This window comes from Dipteris shenzhenensis, chromosome 7, assembly GCF_047967505.1.
Source record: "Dipteris shenzhenensis isolate YYH24624 ecotype China chromosome 7, Dip_SZ_1.0, whole genome shotgun sequence".
In the NCBI taxonomy this organism is placed as follows: Eukaryota; Viridiplantae; Streptophyta; class Polypodiopsida; order Gleicheniales; family Dipteridaceae; genus Dipteris; species Dipteris shenzhenensis.
Genome location: NC_141602.1, coordinates 46,289,852 through 46,305,979, shown reverse-complemented (window position 1 = coordinate 46,305,979; position 16,128 = coordinate 46,289,852). Strand labels below are relative to the sequence as shown.

The 16,128-nt window shown below is 41.5% G+C and overlaps 1 protein-coding gene across 1 annotated transcript; it reads left to right on the top strand.

The window, feature by feature from the left end:
• Nucleotides 1-4,464: 4,464 nt before the first annotated feature.
• On the top strand, nt 4,465-14,282 carry LOC147900422 (uncharacterized). The gene is made up of 8 exons (XM_087376644.1): nt 4,465-5,569; nt 5,611-5,940; nt 6,092-6,157; nt 6,281-6,343; nt 6,522-6,623; nt 13,278-13,343; nt 13,448-13,526; nt 13,773-14,282. The coding sequence occupies exons 1-8, from the start codon at nt 4,994-4,996 to the stop codon at nt 14,237-14,239; spliced, it is 1,749 nt and encodes a 582-aa protein (XP_087232770.1). The 5' UTR covers nt 4,465-4,993; the 3' UTR covers nt 14,240-14,282.
• The last annotated feature ends 1,846 nt before the right edge of the window (nt 14,283-16,128 follow it).

Here is a 16,128-nt window from a genome sequence, read left to right as displayed (position 1 = left end):
TAAAATGGAGGTCATCACAACTTGCTTCTCTCTTCAGCAACCAACTCCTCTTCTCCTATCTCCACTTGGACCATAGCATGGTGAGAGATTTAAATATATATTTCCTTGACATTGATAAACGGGCCTTCAAAGGAAGCTTTTGGAGATCTCCAAGCAAGAGAAATATTTTAAGTCCATACCAATGAGGCTTGAGCTGCATTGGCAAAGCATGAGGCATCCATGTTTTGCCATGAGGAAGCTTCCCAATTGTAAAAGTATGCTGGGATTTTTACAAACATCAAAGTTTCTTTCTCATCTTCAATAGTGCTAAACCTCTACCATTTCAAACCCCTTCCCCCCAAAATTGAGGATTACCAAAAGGCAAAGCAAACAAAATTGAGGAAGGCTAAAAAGGTGACTGAAGAAAACTAAGCAAAGTTCTACTGGATCAAAATAATTTACTTTTATGTTATATATATTATACTTAAAATTCATTAATATCATTAGATAGAGCATAAAAGATGACACTCTTTTGCTTTTTATAGCTCCTCAATCCATGCTACAAATCACAAATTATCACCATGTGGAGGGGTCGAATGTCTGAACCTTTTAAAATGTTGTCCCTTTTACTATTTAGAAGGCCCAATAATTTAAATTTACATACAGGTATCATACTTGGAATTCTTTAAAATGCTTTTGCTTTTTATAGCTCCTTGATCCAAGCTATAGATCACAAGTTATGGCCATGGGAAGGGGCCAGATATGTGAAACACAAAACGTTTTAAAAGCGCTATTCTAGTAGGTTAGACATGTGAAACACAAAACGTTTTAAAACACTACTCATGATAGGCCTTGTAAATAGTAAAAGGGACAACATTTTTAAAGTGATGTGTATTTCACACATTTGACCCCCTCCCCATGGCCATAAATTCTAATCTGTAGCTTGGGTTGAGGAGTTGTAAAAGCAAAAGGGTGTCTTTTTTATGATCTCCCAAATAGATCTATTTCATATTGGATTTATGAAACACTTAAATTTTAAAAACGAGGTCCCTCTTATTGTTTCTAAGGCCTAGATGGTAGGCTTGAAAAAATCCCCTTCCCATGGCAATAACTTGTGCTAGTGATTATAGCCTAGATCACTATAACAAGGCAAATTGTATCATTTTTTATGTTCTACCCAATGGATCTATTTAATTTCAAAAAAAGTATTTGAATCCATATAAATATGTGTTCATATTACAATTTCCATCTACTAAGGTGTTTATTATCCTTATACAAATGATGTACTACTAAGTTGTCAACATAATGGTTATGAGGTGTATAAAAAATTATAGTCAAAATTTGTTTTCTTTAGAATCTAACCTCTCAATTTAACCATGTAGATGTAGGTATAAAATTATAAATTGGTTGTAAATTCAGGATGCCAATACAATTGCTAAAAGTATTAGTGGCTTGTGAATCCTCTTTTAGGACTCATAGAACTTATATATTGGGAGAAAGCTAGACATCATGATACAACAAAAGCATGCTAGTATCACTTCTCCCTAGCTAATGTAGACCTAGATACTTTTCTCCTTTATCAATAAAATAATGCTTTTTGTAGCATTATCATTAAAATATAATAATTTTTTTGATGATCTATTTCAAAAAGTTCTATCATTGCACAATTTTCTTCACTTGCTTTCCTAGCTTCTTGGTTTTATTAACTCACCTTTTTTACTCCCTCCCAGATCCTGCTTACTCCCTCACTTCTATATAATTTTAATATTAAAATAAAACAAGTTTAAACCCGATAAGTTCACTAACAATTATGTAAGATAGCACATGCAATCAAGAGAAAGGGTATTATTTTCTTTTGGAGTTACACAAAATATACAAAATGTAGGGGTTGTAAGGGGTATATAAATATACCTTGAGTGATCACACATGCTACTACATGGTGAGCCCCTCAAGGGGTTTTCCCCTAATGTATTAACTTATTTTCCCCTTCCAAAAAAACCCTCATGTATACTCTGATGTTACCATAAGCAAGTCATTGTGAATCCCTCAAGAATTTATTTAAAACACATTCTTTTTTAATGTGTCATGATTGCAAAAAATTACCATGATATCTTTGAATTTGATTGTCATGAGGGCACACATCTTATTAAGGCTGCCTTTCCATTATGATTTGGACTATGCCCTAAAGTGAATGGTTTTGAAATGCTACTTAGAGGCTTGTGTGTCTCTCACCCTCCATCTTGATTAGCTCATCCCTTCAATGATCTTGAGAATTTAAGTGCATGTGGACCCTCCCTGCAATGCACTCACTATTAGCACTATATGTCGATGTGTTGGAGACTCCCTTGCAACCTTGAGAATATCCAAGTGTGAAAGGCATCCTTAACTACATCTAAAAGCCATGCATATAATGAAAGGTACGACATAAAGTCAACTATAAATGTAGTGAGTGAGAGAGAGAGAGAGAGAGAGAGAGAGAGAGAGAGAGAGAGAGAGAGTTTCTACATTTCTTATTCATCTAACATTGTATGTGCATTCTTTGTTTCATTTGCAGAGAGTGCATACTCTATGTAGTTTCAATGAGGGTGGACATTTTCAATTATGGTATTGTATTGTATTAGTCTTGACGGTGATCAGCGTGTCATGGGGAAGTTCACCAATGTGCCAAGGGCACTCCCTCCTTCACTCTCATGGTAAGGAGCAATGTGAAGGCTCATCATCCACTTGTTCATGCAAGCAGCTTCTAGATTGTTACGGTGTGACTCCACTAGAGGAAGAGGGAGGGAGTGGCAATCACAAAGGCACTGTGACAGGCAACAAGAGAACACTCAAGACAACTCATGGAAGAGAAAGAGAGCTTGTATTCCCATATATGTGCATACAACAATGAAGACCAAAGTCAAACCTTTTGCCTTTTATACATTTCACCTTTTGAAGGGAGCGCCAACTCTATTCTTTCTTACCTCTCTCTCTTTTTCTTATCAAGGCATTTGGGTCCATATGCCTCCGAGGTGGATTTCTATTATTTTCATTTCATCCTCTCCCTATTCTCCACACTATCTTACAAACCATATCATTTTTAACCATGTGGCACATGCCCCTCTTCCTATACATGATCCATCTCTGGATTGGAAGCGGTGCATAATGTTAGACTTGAGGGCATTGTTCATTATCTTGTGGTGGTCGAAGAGTCTTTGGAAGCTGTGGAAAAACGGATTAAGAGGCAGCCAAAAGTGTGTGTCATACATGTTTTCGAGGGTCTGGAATTGGTGACCATGAAGAATTTTGATACGTAAGTATAGTGCATAACTTGGGGGAATTGAGGGCTGGTGTTGAGGTCAAAGACTATTTTTAAATGGAGGCATTAAAGTTTTTATTCCTTTGTGTGCTCATTTTTAGGGATGGACCATAGTAGCAAAATGATCAGCAGCTGGAAAAAGTGCATGGTTGCCACGAGATGGCTAGAACTGGGGGAGGTTGTAGACAATTTTAGGATCCAAGGCCTTCAGGTAAGATAAGTCATTCCACATCCAGCATCTTTGAACAGGCATGTAAGCAGGGTTGACTTGTTGGGGTCATGCCCCGCCAAAGCAGTACGTCCTCCAAAACACCTCGTGCTTAAAAAATGGGAGCCTCCATTAGGTTGGACCCCCGCTTTGCTGTCTATAGTTAGCACCTTGCCAATATTCAGGATGATGTAGCCACCGTGTGTATCCTGACGGTTGGAGCTGCACCATTTGTGGAGGCTTTTTGTAGGATTTTGGTGAGGGTGGAGACTTCATTAAATCCATCCTCTTGAGTTGGAAACTTTGCAGCTTTCCCTGCCACCTAATGACATCGGAGATGTCTTCAAACACGTGGAAGGACGTGATCGCCTAGTACCAAGTGTTGTGGTCAGGTGGGGGTTCCTGTGTTAAGGTATCATCTTCTTCTATTGGATTCTTGTTCACCTCCTTGGTATCTTCTTTGTCATCGGGACCCTTAACATCCATGAAGAGCATGGGCTTTAAGGTCTAGTACCATGCCGATGTGCCTAGATCTTCTAAATCATTTGAACCAATAGACTCTTGTAGCGTCATGCCTTGTGAGTGTATTGATATGCAAACAATGGCCTTTGGAATGCTCCAAGAGGCATTTGTGCAGCAAAGAAAATGTGGGCCAGCTTTGCCATGCTGGGTTCTGGGCTCTCAATGACTTGAGGGCGGGTTTAGGGTGTTTACACACTGAAGGGTGCCCAAGGCTGGGCACCCTTTTGGACCAGTAGGAAGCTTGAGTTTTGGCTTTGGGCGGGCACCTCTTTACACATACACTGCCCATCCCTAAACCAAATAATCTGACGTGGAGTCCACATCTTGCCCTCTCCAAGCCCTTCCATGGGCAGCCAAGCTTGGCTACCCAACGATAATGGTTGAAATCCTCTTGGTCCCTCAGCTCCAATCAGAGCTTCATGTCCGGGGGACGATGGGCCCATTCCAGGCCCCCCACTCTTTGGGCACCCTTTGGCGGTGTGTAAAACATTGTCGGAAAAATCCCATCTTCTCAAAGGACATGTTTGCGACACATATTGCAAACATGTAAGAAACTTCGCAGAATCCCGGTTCCCCATCCAGAAACAGATCTATGAGCTCGCATCACTAGCAGAAATGGAGGACGTTGATCGAGCATTCGGGAGCAAACACAAAAATCTGAGGGGATTTGAGGGCAGAACCGCATTCATCTCGATCGAACCCGAGAGGAGCAGGATCGGAGAAGGACCGATTGATGATTTTGAAGCTTGTGGAAGCCGAGCGGAGCAGGACCGATTGATGATTTCGAAGCATCGAAGCCGCGAGGAGCAGGATCGGAGCAAATTGATTCATGATTTCGAAGCATAGACCTAACCGTCATGGAAGGATTTCTAACAAGTGAAGCACTTTTGGCTACCAGAAGACACCGATTCTGAAAAAAACAGGTTGAGATCGCCCTTCCTTCGACCGTTTGCGGTTCGTGAGTCAAGCTTGAAACTTGGTCGGAGATGTCTTCCTGGGAAGATGAGCTCGATATCGACGACTCCGACATCCTTGGAGTGCTCAGACGCAAAGAGGCCTCGCAATTTCCCTCAGCGGGCTCTCAGCCACGCCACATACCTGTGGCAAATCGCTTCCCCCTTGCGATACCGCAGCACGAACTAGCATCGGGCGTTCTCAGACGCTTTCAAAAGCCTCGACCGTCGCAGCTTGCATCTCGCCATCTGGAAGCCGACTTACCAGAGGCCTTTGAAGCGCTCGACGAGTTTGATCTTGACGCCGTGAGGAAGCGGAAAATCGACGGAATGACTAGTTTCTGCTCAAGTAAAGCAGCTCGCAGGGAATTAAGTACGCTCGGAGAGCTTCGTGATGTCCAGGAGGCAAGGGATGATATAGAGACACCCTCTACATCAGGACGTCGTCCATCTGAACGAGCAGCTGATCTTTTCCAGCAGAGCCAGGTCGCTCTTCATCGAATTGAACCAAGCTCGAATCGATTCCCAGGGTTCGCAGGTGCTTCTTCTCGAATGGACGGTACACAACGTCTTGAGCAACCCTCTCAAATCCGCCCGGAACAGCCGTCTGGCAGGATTTCATGAAAAGGGCTCAGTTGCCACTTTCACAGCGCGTTTCTCACGGAAATGAGGACACAAGTTCGCTTCCACACGCCGAAATTTCCCCCCCGGACCTGAACAACGAAGAGGAACGTGAAGGTCCCGAGTCTCATAACGCTCGGCCTATGTCGTTGCAGAAAGACCTACCTTATCAGATTCCTGGTCCTGCAGTAGCAATTCAGAGGGCTTTAGCTAAAACAGCTCGTCACTCTCTGGTAATGAACAGTGATAGAGGAGAGCAGTCAGCACCTCGAAATGGAGCTGAACCAAGAGGAGCCGTCCCAGACGATGCTGACTTACGGTGCGGGCCTTGGCTAAAAGCCATGGACTACGTTAAGAAGGTAGATCAAATTTACCAGTGTACTGTTGTATCTCGCCCCCTGGATGGGTAACCTTACTTAATGCGTGTCATGAATGTGGACCTGGCTCAGGAAATAGGTGTCTCTGAGTGCATTGAGATTGAAGACAAGTCTCTCGTTCTGTATAGGGCAGGCTTCTTTTTCAGTATCCAGTATAAGCGCGATAAAGACATCTAGGACTGATAACCGGATACCCAAGGTAACTTCCAAGTGTCATTTTCTTTTTTACTTATGTAGATGGATTTTGCGGAGCATTAAAGATGGCCTCTTTTTTATCTTCTCTCTGAAGAATTTCTTATTTGTGTTTGTTTGTTTCATATAGCTTGTAGCTGTCATTAAAACCTGCACACCCAATGGTTGTGGAGACGTGTTCGTGAATCTAAAGGTTGGTTTTCGGGTTTATATTAAACCGACCTTCGCTAGCTATTCTCCAGTGACAGAAGAACTCTTAGCAGTTTGTATGTCTCATTAACACCGAAATGCTCTGTTAGAGTGACCAGTAGTTAGTTTGCCCTTACGGCCTTTTTTGGTATGTGCTTTTGCCACTGGGCTCGCTATTGCAGGATCATTCTGATGCGATTGGAGGTACCATAAATAGACGGGTGATGACAGAGACGGAGTTTGGAAGACATGTGGAACCTGGAGCTGTAATTTTGTTACACCAGGTAATTTTATTTTTCTGGGTCTGTATACTTCTAAGGGGAGTTTTTTTTGCTGAAGACTAATCTACAGAAATAGACTGGACCTATGTCATGGTCTGTGATATAGCCCTAAGCCACTGTCACTCTTACTAAGCATTATGCTGGATTTCTGAATAATTTCAATGGTTTACTAACTATGTCGCAGAATAGTTCTTGGAACACTTGAAAATAAGTGGTTGTCTTCTTTAGATTGACTGCAAAATGCACATATTCAGCAGCTTTTGATCGCTGTTAGCTGTGCAAGGGACTCCATAATAGGGCTTCCCTGTTGCAGTTTGGCTACAGTCTAATCCACATTCAGGGCATCAAGGTGCATGTGACATTGTGCATCAATTGATCATTTTAGTGAGCTGTGGGTGTGTCAAGGTTTTCAGAAAAAGAGACAGGGCCAAGGAAGGCTGCAAGTTTGGCCTAAGAATAATGTGACATCAAAAGGTCCTGTTTGTTTAGGAATTTACAAGAATTTTGACATAGATCGCCCTCATGGAAATCCATGAAATCTGAACTATTTGTCGCTTGGCCTTGCATCGCTCAATCTATACTGAGGGCCTGCATTTACTCATGGTCCTCACCTTTTTAAGCTAAGCTACGATAAAGCATACGAATGTCAAACATGACTGGAAAAAATAGATATACACCATGTACATTTTGGGTCTCTGTAGACAGTTTGTCATCTTGTGATATGAAAGTATGATAATTGGGGTGGAGCCTTTCTTATCTAGGGCTGAGGTAACAGAGGCTGCAGGCTGCTGCAGAGGAGCCCTAATGGTTGGCTTGGATGAGGTCTGTTGCTGCTCCACAAGGTGCTCCAAGGTGGGCTGGACTGCACAAGGAGCATGTCATAGTAGCTAGTCCCTACTATGTGTGATGGAGTTTATGGTTTTCAATCTTATGAGTGACTATTGTGAGATTGAAACTGCACTATGTTGTGTTTTAAGAGGATGAGTTTGGGAATGTTCCTGGATTCATCTAGGTATATGTCCATGTGACACATGGCACCATTCTGTAGCATAATTGACCTCCCTTCCAAGTTCAAAAGCCCACCTGCATGTGCTGTAATACCAGTGTTCTGAACCCAAGTAAAAAATGTATTGAAACCACAACAATCCATTAACAATTAAAAATCAGGACCCCTGTGTCTTGCAAATTTGAAGATGCTTGTTGCCCTGAAATTCTGCATTTTCCGAATTCCATGCACCCAGTGGTCATAATGAAAGAGATAGCAAATAATGACGTTTTATGGTTGCACTGATGGAGAGATGGCCAGCATTGGCTATAAATGTGCTTCCTCTAGAATTTCTGCTTCAAAGGCCATAACCCTATGTATTTCATGAATCCTGTCAACTGGTTTGTGTCTTACGGCTCCCTCCTTGACATGCATGATGTTTTTGCTGGAGAAATCATAGTCATAGAGCGTGTTCTAGTGTGTATTAGAAACCAGTTTTATGAGTCTTTGTGTGAGAGAGTGCCATGTGGCATATTGGGAGTTATCCCATATACATATGGTACTTGAGTGTGTTTCTCCACTCTATATGAGTGTTGTACCTTCACTTGTCACATCAATCAACTCAGTGGAGCTTTTGGTCATGTAAGTGATTTCATTTTGGTTCTTGCCTTTCCTTCCATTTCATTTCATTTCCAGTTCAAGTTATGCTTCCTTCCTTCTAGCTCCATTGTCTCCTTTCCTCCTCCTTCCAGTTCCTTCATGTGGTATCAGAGCCATGTGCCCTTTGTAGCTTTCCCTTCCTTGGGCAAACCTTAGGAGTGAGGTAGCCCGGAAATGGAAGCTATCTTCTCCCAAAGGGCAGCCCTTCCCTCTCTTCCCTTAGCCTCTCCATGTGCTGCTGATTCGTGGAGCTGTTACTGCTGATTTGTGGAGCTGCTGTTCGTGGAGCTGCTGCCTCGGAAATCCTGCCTCCTATTGCTGTTGATTCCGCCTCCTGCCGCTGCTCATTCTGCCTCCTACTGCTGCTGATCTCTCTCTCTTTCCTTGGATCTTAGTGGATGAAAAAACAGCCCTTTCACTCATTTTTTCTGATGAAAAAGCAAGCAAGGTGTTTGAATGTGAAAAAGTAGGAGATTTTCTGTTTGTTTGTTTCCTTTGGGTATCAGAGCCTTGTCGAGATCCAGATTTTTCAAAGCTTGTTGAAGGATTTGTGGTTTGCATTTGAGCTAAGCATGGCTCCAAAAAAGGCTACACAACAACAGCTAGATGAGTTGAAAGAGCAAATGAGCTCTAATATGTTAAAGATATAAGAGATATTTGAACAGTTGATGGAAGCAAAGGTACAAGGTGAATCCTCTACAAATAGACTTGATGAATGGTTGGAACAAGAAAAGGAGTTGCAGAAATGGAGAGCACTTGAGTAAACTGTTGAAGTTGAGATGAATATTGCTAGTATGAGTATGAGAATGTGAGTATTGGTTCTCAAAGTCCACAAAGGCTTTTGCCAAGTTGTTTTGGTTGAGTGTTCTTGAGCTCAAGGCTAAGCTTTGTGTGAAGTTTGAGGTTGGAATTGGGCACCTTAGCCTATCATAGAACAGCATTTCTATCAAAGTTTGGGGATAATTGGAGCTATCCATGTGAAGTTATGCTCATTTTTCTGCTACAGGCTGCTAGTGAAGAACTGTTCATAACTTTTGTTCTACAAAGAGTTTTGAGGAATGCTTGCGGGGACAGAATAGAGCTCATTGAGGAGATTCTTGGACCAAGCTTTCAGCTTCTAAGATATTTAGATCAGAAAGTTCATCATTTTTCCAACCGCTTCTAAGTGCCATATCCTTTGTGGGAGCCCCCCCCCCCCCCTCCTTCTTGCTACTTAGTGGGAGGCAATGCACCCATTCAATGTTTTTCCTCATGAAAAATTGAACTTTATAGCAAGCAAGGTGGTTGAATGTGGAAAAAGTAGCAAATTTTCTGTTTGTTTGCTTGCTTAGGTATCAGAGTTGCTCTTTGTCTACATCACTTTATATAGGCCAGGCATGGCCCTAGGCTTGTCAAACCGGCAAATGAAGTGGCTGGCCAGCAGGTGAGCTGGCTAAGCCAGGCTGACTTGCCACATGACAGACCTGCCACACCATCACCCAACTGCCTTATGTAGTCAGCTTGCCATTGCTGCATGTCAGCGATCGTATGTTGGCTAGGTCATCATGCTGGGTTTTCACATCAATGATCGGCCTGTTTTGTGGCTGAATAGACAGCATCCATACCTCAGCCTATCTATCTGACTGATAGAGGCTGAAACTGATGCCTTATGCATTTATCCACCTCCTATGTATTGTTCATTGCTTCTCCTAATTTGAGGGCATTTGAGGTGAGCATCTAATCTAAGTGGATGACGAGAGGGTGGAGCATTGATTCTCCAACACCCCTCCTCAATATTCAAATTCTAGATTATTGCTGAGATTTGTATCATGATGTTGTGACCTTTGTGATCTGGAGAGCATGTGTGCTAGACTTAAGATCTTCAAATGATGTACAAGAATCCTCCAAGGTGCACATGTATCATTTGGGGAGTCTCTCCTTTCTAGTTTGTAGGTGTTCGTCGAGGCGGTGTCGGGGCTCATGGAACCTTAGCCATTTCTTGTGGTTCTTCCCCCTTTTCTTCTTGTTTGTGTTTGGTATTTGTGATTGCCAGCATGTCCATCGGGGCTTCAACTTCTCAGGTGTCCTCTCTTGAAACACCTCATCTTTGTTGACTAATATCTTCTCGGTGGTTGGGTTGTAAAGTCGTAACCTTTTAACTCTATACTTTTCCATTCAAGCTTGGTTTGGAATGTCGTGAAACACTTAAAACCAAAAACCCTTCAAATGCTTAACAAAAGGCTTTTTACCTAAACAGGCATGTGGGGAGTTTTTGCCTTTATTATTGAACTCCCTTTGAGTAGATGCATTGCAGTATGGATAGCTCAGGTCAAAAATGTTTGGGAAGTCCCTTGCTATCTAGCATTGAGCTCGTCATGTCAAATATGGATCCATTCTCCCACTTTGCCATTCTGTGATAGAGTGAGAACCATCGTAAGTTGATGCTTGATCCCTCTTGAGGTGAGAACAGATTGAACTCTGTTGAAAGGAATTCCTAGTTGCATTTCTCATTGTGGCCAGCCACCTTGTTCACCTTTTTTTGCAAAAAGTACACTCAGGTCTTCCTATTGAAGTCTCCAATGACGGTCAGAAAATACGTTGTCCCCAAGTGATTTGTGGACATCTACCAATCCTTTCTTCCACATGTCACACATGTTTATGTGATGCCAGAACTTGCTACAGCCTATGTTGGCTTGAATTTTTAATTTAGTAATCTTGTAGAGGTCTCATTTTAACACTGCTCTAGCAACCTGCATTTTGACACTCCTCTTTACCAAGGATACTCACTTCAAACCCCTATTTTGATGTTCCTTTATTCCTTGGCAATACTAAAATGTTGTTCAAGATGCAAAATTGAGAGCCTTGAAACCTCTCAACATGATGTCGTCAAGTGTTGCTCAAGTGCATGTGAAAACAAATGGAATAAGCATAAACTCATGCCTTGCATTCTCGGTTCAAAATAGTCTTAGGACGTCCCCATTGCAAATCTTGTGATAATGCTCTTGAAATTTATCTGTGGGAACACCTATGCACCATTCATAGTTAATCTTTGGCATGAGCAAACACGACTGATGGTCATTGTGTTCAAAGGATCTATAGCTTTGTTGTGCCATCATTTAGAAAGATTGGAGTGTAGAGATATATTGGCATACTTTTGATGCAGCTAAAGACCTTGACCTCTAGGACATAAGCTGTACTTACGATGTCATTCCAACAAATCGAATGACAAATCATGACAAATCATGACATCTAGGGCATAGTCAAATAAGCTATACCTAGGAAATGGCTGCCTCATAGTTCCGAGGTTGTGCAGTGGCTAGAAGCGCACGGGCCTCTCAATTCAAGTTTTCAGAGGGTTGAAAATTTTCTCCATACATGGCAATAAATGTAGATTGGCTGATGCATGTGACTTGTAAGAAGTCGTTTCCTTTCAAAGTACAATGTAGTCTTGAGCCATATGTGGTTCTTTGACTGTTGGAATCAAATAAAATTGCAACACAGTTGCCAATCCCAGAAATTGCTTCTATCCTGCTCATCCTTGATCTCTTTAAGACCACGAGCATCGGAGCTTATGTTGCTATGGATGGAAATATTTGAGGGACGGATCAATCCCTTAATTATTTTAGATTAAAATGTTGGAGCAACTCATGTTTTTGAAGTTGTGGGCAATCTTTTGCTACATGGCTGAGCTGATGTCAGTAGTAATAAAAGTTTGCCTTGTTGTACTTTTATGTCTAAATGTAGAGAGACCAAGCTAGCCTTCTTTCTTTCTTTTGATTCTTCTTTTCGTTAGGGTTGCTAGTTACTACCTCCCCTATCTTCTCGCTTGGAGACGAAGAACTCTATCCTTGGTTTCACTAAGGTTTCAGATGCACCGAAGCCTTCATAATGAGAAATCCTCTTCTATTTGTATGGAAGGCTTTCACCCTCCATTCTTCGTTTACGTAAGAACACATGTACAAACAGCATCCCCAAAGCAAAGGAGAATACATACCTTGGAAACTCAGCTTGAAAGTTGAATGTTGCTTGCTGTTGCAGGCTGCAGCACAGGTACCTCCTGGAAGTACAATGTAATGGAGTGCATCGGTGTAGTTCTGAACTCATGCTCCCTTTTGTGACCTCAAACTCATCAAGCTTGACCTCCGAATGTCCACCTTTATCCTTTGTGGTACTTGCCTTGTCCTCAGATCCACTGACTGAGCAACATCTGCCATCTTATGTTGTAATGCTTTGAGTGTGAGTGCCCACTTTCTTGTTGAGGGAGGTTTTAAAGAGTAGGTTGATCTGCAAGGGTTCTTGGATTGATGATGTCGTGTCCTGTGAATTATGTATAAGGCTGTCTAAGTTAAGCAATTAGGAAACTGGGTGATTAGCAAAGTAGGCTTAGGAGTTTTTGGTACAAGTGGCAGCTTGTCATGTGGTTAGGGCATATATGCTATGCAACTGTCACAGCTCACACTGGATGCTCACCTCCAATGTACCTCATCTGAACATGTACTGTGCATTTTGTTTGCATTTTAGTGAAAAAACATCTCTGTACAAATGTGGACCCTAGGCATGAAAAAATTAAGGGCATTGGAACGAAGTGTCATGCTTGTGCGCCAGCTCTAAGTTTTCAACTTCCAAGGTTTAAGTGTTATTTTGGGGAATATTGATGAATTAGGGGATTTCTCCTCTTAAGATCAATCTTAAGGTGGAAGTGAGTAATTATAAGGCTATTTTTGTGGTATGACGTTGAACCACTTTCTAGCGCTGGTGTGGAAACAGATTTTGCCTTATCACATTCAGAAAGCTTAGGTGGCTGAGAATCGGTACATTTATCCTGTTTTCAAATCTTCTATGCTGGTTATTTTACTCATTGAATAAATTTTGAGACAGCTTGCTTATTTGACACACTACTTGTAGAGCAGGTAGCTTAAGATTTTCGTAAGGTTGTGATGAATTCAGTTAGATGCTCATTGGAATGTAAAGTCACTTATCCCTGTTGAGCTCTGACAACTTTTGAACTATGCTGTGATTTATATCACTGTTAGGTGGCTGTCTTCAGTCCTACACCATTTGCACACTATTTGAACATCACAATTAACAATGTGGAGCAGGTAGCTTTCGATTGTCCATGTGAAGCTTCGATAAATCGTTTTACTGCTTGTTATAATTTGAACTCAATACAATGGATGCTCTGATGAATTTGTAAAATATGCAGGTATTTGGAAAAGGAATACAGTTTCCTAAAGAACAACCTTCAGGTGCAGCCACTTCAACATCCAAAGTTGGTTTCTCAGGTGTTGCCTTCTCATAGTGCCTTAGAGATTGAGCTATATTTGTCAATTGGGGTGTTTCTTGGACATTTTGAACACTAGTGAAACCATTGTGGTCACACTCAAGGTGTTTTTCCATTAGTTGATTACGCTTTACTCCAAAACACGGGATCGATTTGAAGCAAATGCATTGACAGATGTTTATCAATTTGTAATTCCTCATTTCTGGTTAACAACTGACAATTCAAAGATATACTTAAAATGTGACAGAAGGACGTCACAGGGATAGTCTGGATGGTGATTCGTTCCAGTTTGAGCAAAGGATGGAAGCATTGGGTGCACAAAGAATGCCTGCAAATCAAACAACCTCAAGACCCAGCCAAATTATAAAGAATTTTGGGGCAGATGATGACATAGAAATTTTGGATGTGCGAAACGGTCATGCTTGTACTGCAGAGGATGCTCAGCAAATAAATGGTGGACATGACAGAGAGGTTCTGCATGTCCTATCAAATGATAGTCATACAGATGGAGAGGTTTTGCACTACATGCATTCATCTAATACTGGGCAGGGTAATCTGTGCTCTGAAGCGAACCTTCTATATGTAGACCCGGATGCCAGAAATTGGAGGACCAATATTTGTTCAGCCCCGATGTTCCCAAATGATGGCTATGATCAGCTACTTGATGATACCGACTTATTTCAGTGTTTACAAGTAAGGTCTTCTGTATTGTGAATGCCAATAATTAACACATTAAAGTGCCTTTGGAAGGCTGAAAATGACTTTTTGGGCCTCGCAGGGTGGGTGGTAGGTGGTAGAAGTAACAAGAAATAAGGTTAAAGGTTGGAGGTGAGTGCAGGTCATGGGAAGGGGACTTTACAATAGGGATTGTGAGGGGTTGCACAAGGACAGGAAGTATTGAATTCCTTCTTCGAATTCATCTTGATCAAGTACTTAGTTGTGAGTCACATTAATGATATATGAATGATCAAAGGTATGTAGTACAAGTATATTACAATAGTCCTATTTATAGTTCCAAGGGTGGCTATAATTTGCCAGATTGATTATGGCATAAATCCACAAGTGCTACATGGAAACTTCTTAGCAGCCTACTAAAAGACTACTAACTAGCTAGGTAGATAGCTAACTAACTAGCTCGTTTGATATAGGTTCTTATAGAAACTCTTTTGTGAACACCTCATAAAATTTAGCCCAAGCCTTGGGAGCAAAATTCTATGCCTTCATCTCTTACCTCACGAGCGCATGGCTGGGAGGCAGCGCTATCTATTGTATAAGTTTACAGTAATCAAATTTTTGATTCTCCATACTATCAGCTTTTATCTCTTGCATACGAGATCCTGTTATCTGTTGATCATAGACGTTGTATTGTTTTCTTACACATTGCACCTCTTTCATAGATACCTTTACAATTAGCTCAAAACACTTTGCAAACTGTCATTAGACACAGAGGCCTATAAATTTCAGTAAAGAAATGATATCAAATATTCAAATACACATTGAGATGCACTTGAAATGGGCTTCGCTCTGATATAAGTTTCGTAAGAAACAGAGAAGCGGTCGGAAAGATATGTTGAGTTTACTGGGCGGGAGTAAAAACTGTTTGAAAAAGAAACAGTCACACACAGAGTCGTAGATTTTTGGTTTGACATCTAATACAATAATTGAAGACATACAATGATGGTCATTGAAGAGAGCTTTGCACTGATATAAGTTTCGTTTAAATCGGACCATCGAGCAGAAAGTTATGAGCAAAATACTGATAGGGGATCAAACTGTCATGAAAAACACCTACTCCTCCTACTGGTGCCGACTGGGGAGAATACTACCTCCATGATTAGACTTCATTAATGATCCAAGTCTTATAGAGGTCACCTAGGAGGGAAGGAAGAGCTCCTTTTGTGACTTGGGAAATAGATAAACCATGTATGCGCAATGAGCGGCCGAGTAGACAACACTTTTGAGCACTTTGGAAGAGAAAACAATGAAAAAAGGGAAGAGACACTCAAGAGAGAGAACCTAAAGTGACCTTTATTACCAATAGAGTGAGACTCCACTCCAATGCAACTCAAAATACTACAAACACAAGAGAGAGGAAGAGGTTTCATACGTATAATAAGGAGCGAAAGCTCCAATACTACTCATAGAGAGAGAATATCTACAAGAGAGATGGACTCAAGAGTCTACATAAGCGAATATCTACAAGAGGGAGAGAAGGCTCATGGAAGAGGCTTGAGGAGACTAGAGCCACAGCAACATGAGGCCTAATGGTGAGAGAGATGATGAAAAAGGGAGAGGAGGGCTCTTTTTATAGAGATTTTGTCACCCTCCTTCACCCATTTACAATTGCTGTCTGTAGATTCCTTTCCCCATCAATCACATAAGCCCGTATGTCACCATCCATGTCCTTTTTGGCTACTCTTGCCATGTGTCCTATCAAAAGATGCTCAAGACTCTTAAAATATTGAGAAAGTCAAAAGTCTCCCCACATGGAGCCCATAGGGACCCTCTCTTTTCCATATGTCCACATCCTCCTTATTCCACATAGGAATTCTAGAAGGATTCCTCTTGACTCTACACTCCTTCACATGCCTTCCACACGCTTG

Bases quoted from the DNA above. Each gene is read 5' to 3' on its own strand.
- LOC147900422 (XM_087376644.1), top strand. From the start codon at position 4,994: ATGTCTTCCTGGGAAGATGAGCTCGATATCGACGACTCCGACATCCTT. The intron at 6,158-6,280 runs GTAACTTCCAAG...TGTTTCATATAG, and splicing joins CTGATAACCGGATACCCAAG to CTTGTAGCTGTCATTAAAAC. The intron at 13,344-13,447 runs GTAGCTTTCGAT...TAAAATATGCAG, and splicing joins CAATTAACAATGTGGAGCAG to GTATTTGGAAAAGGAATACA.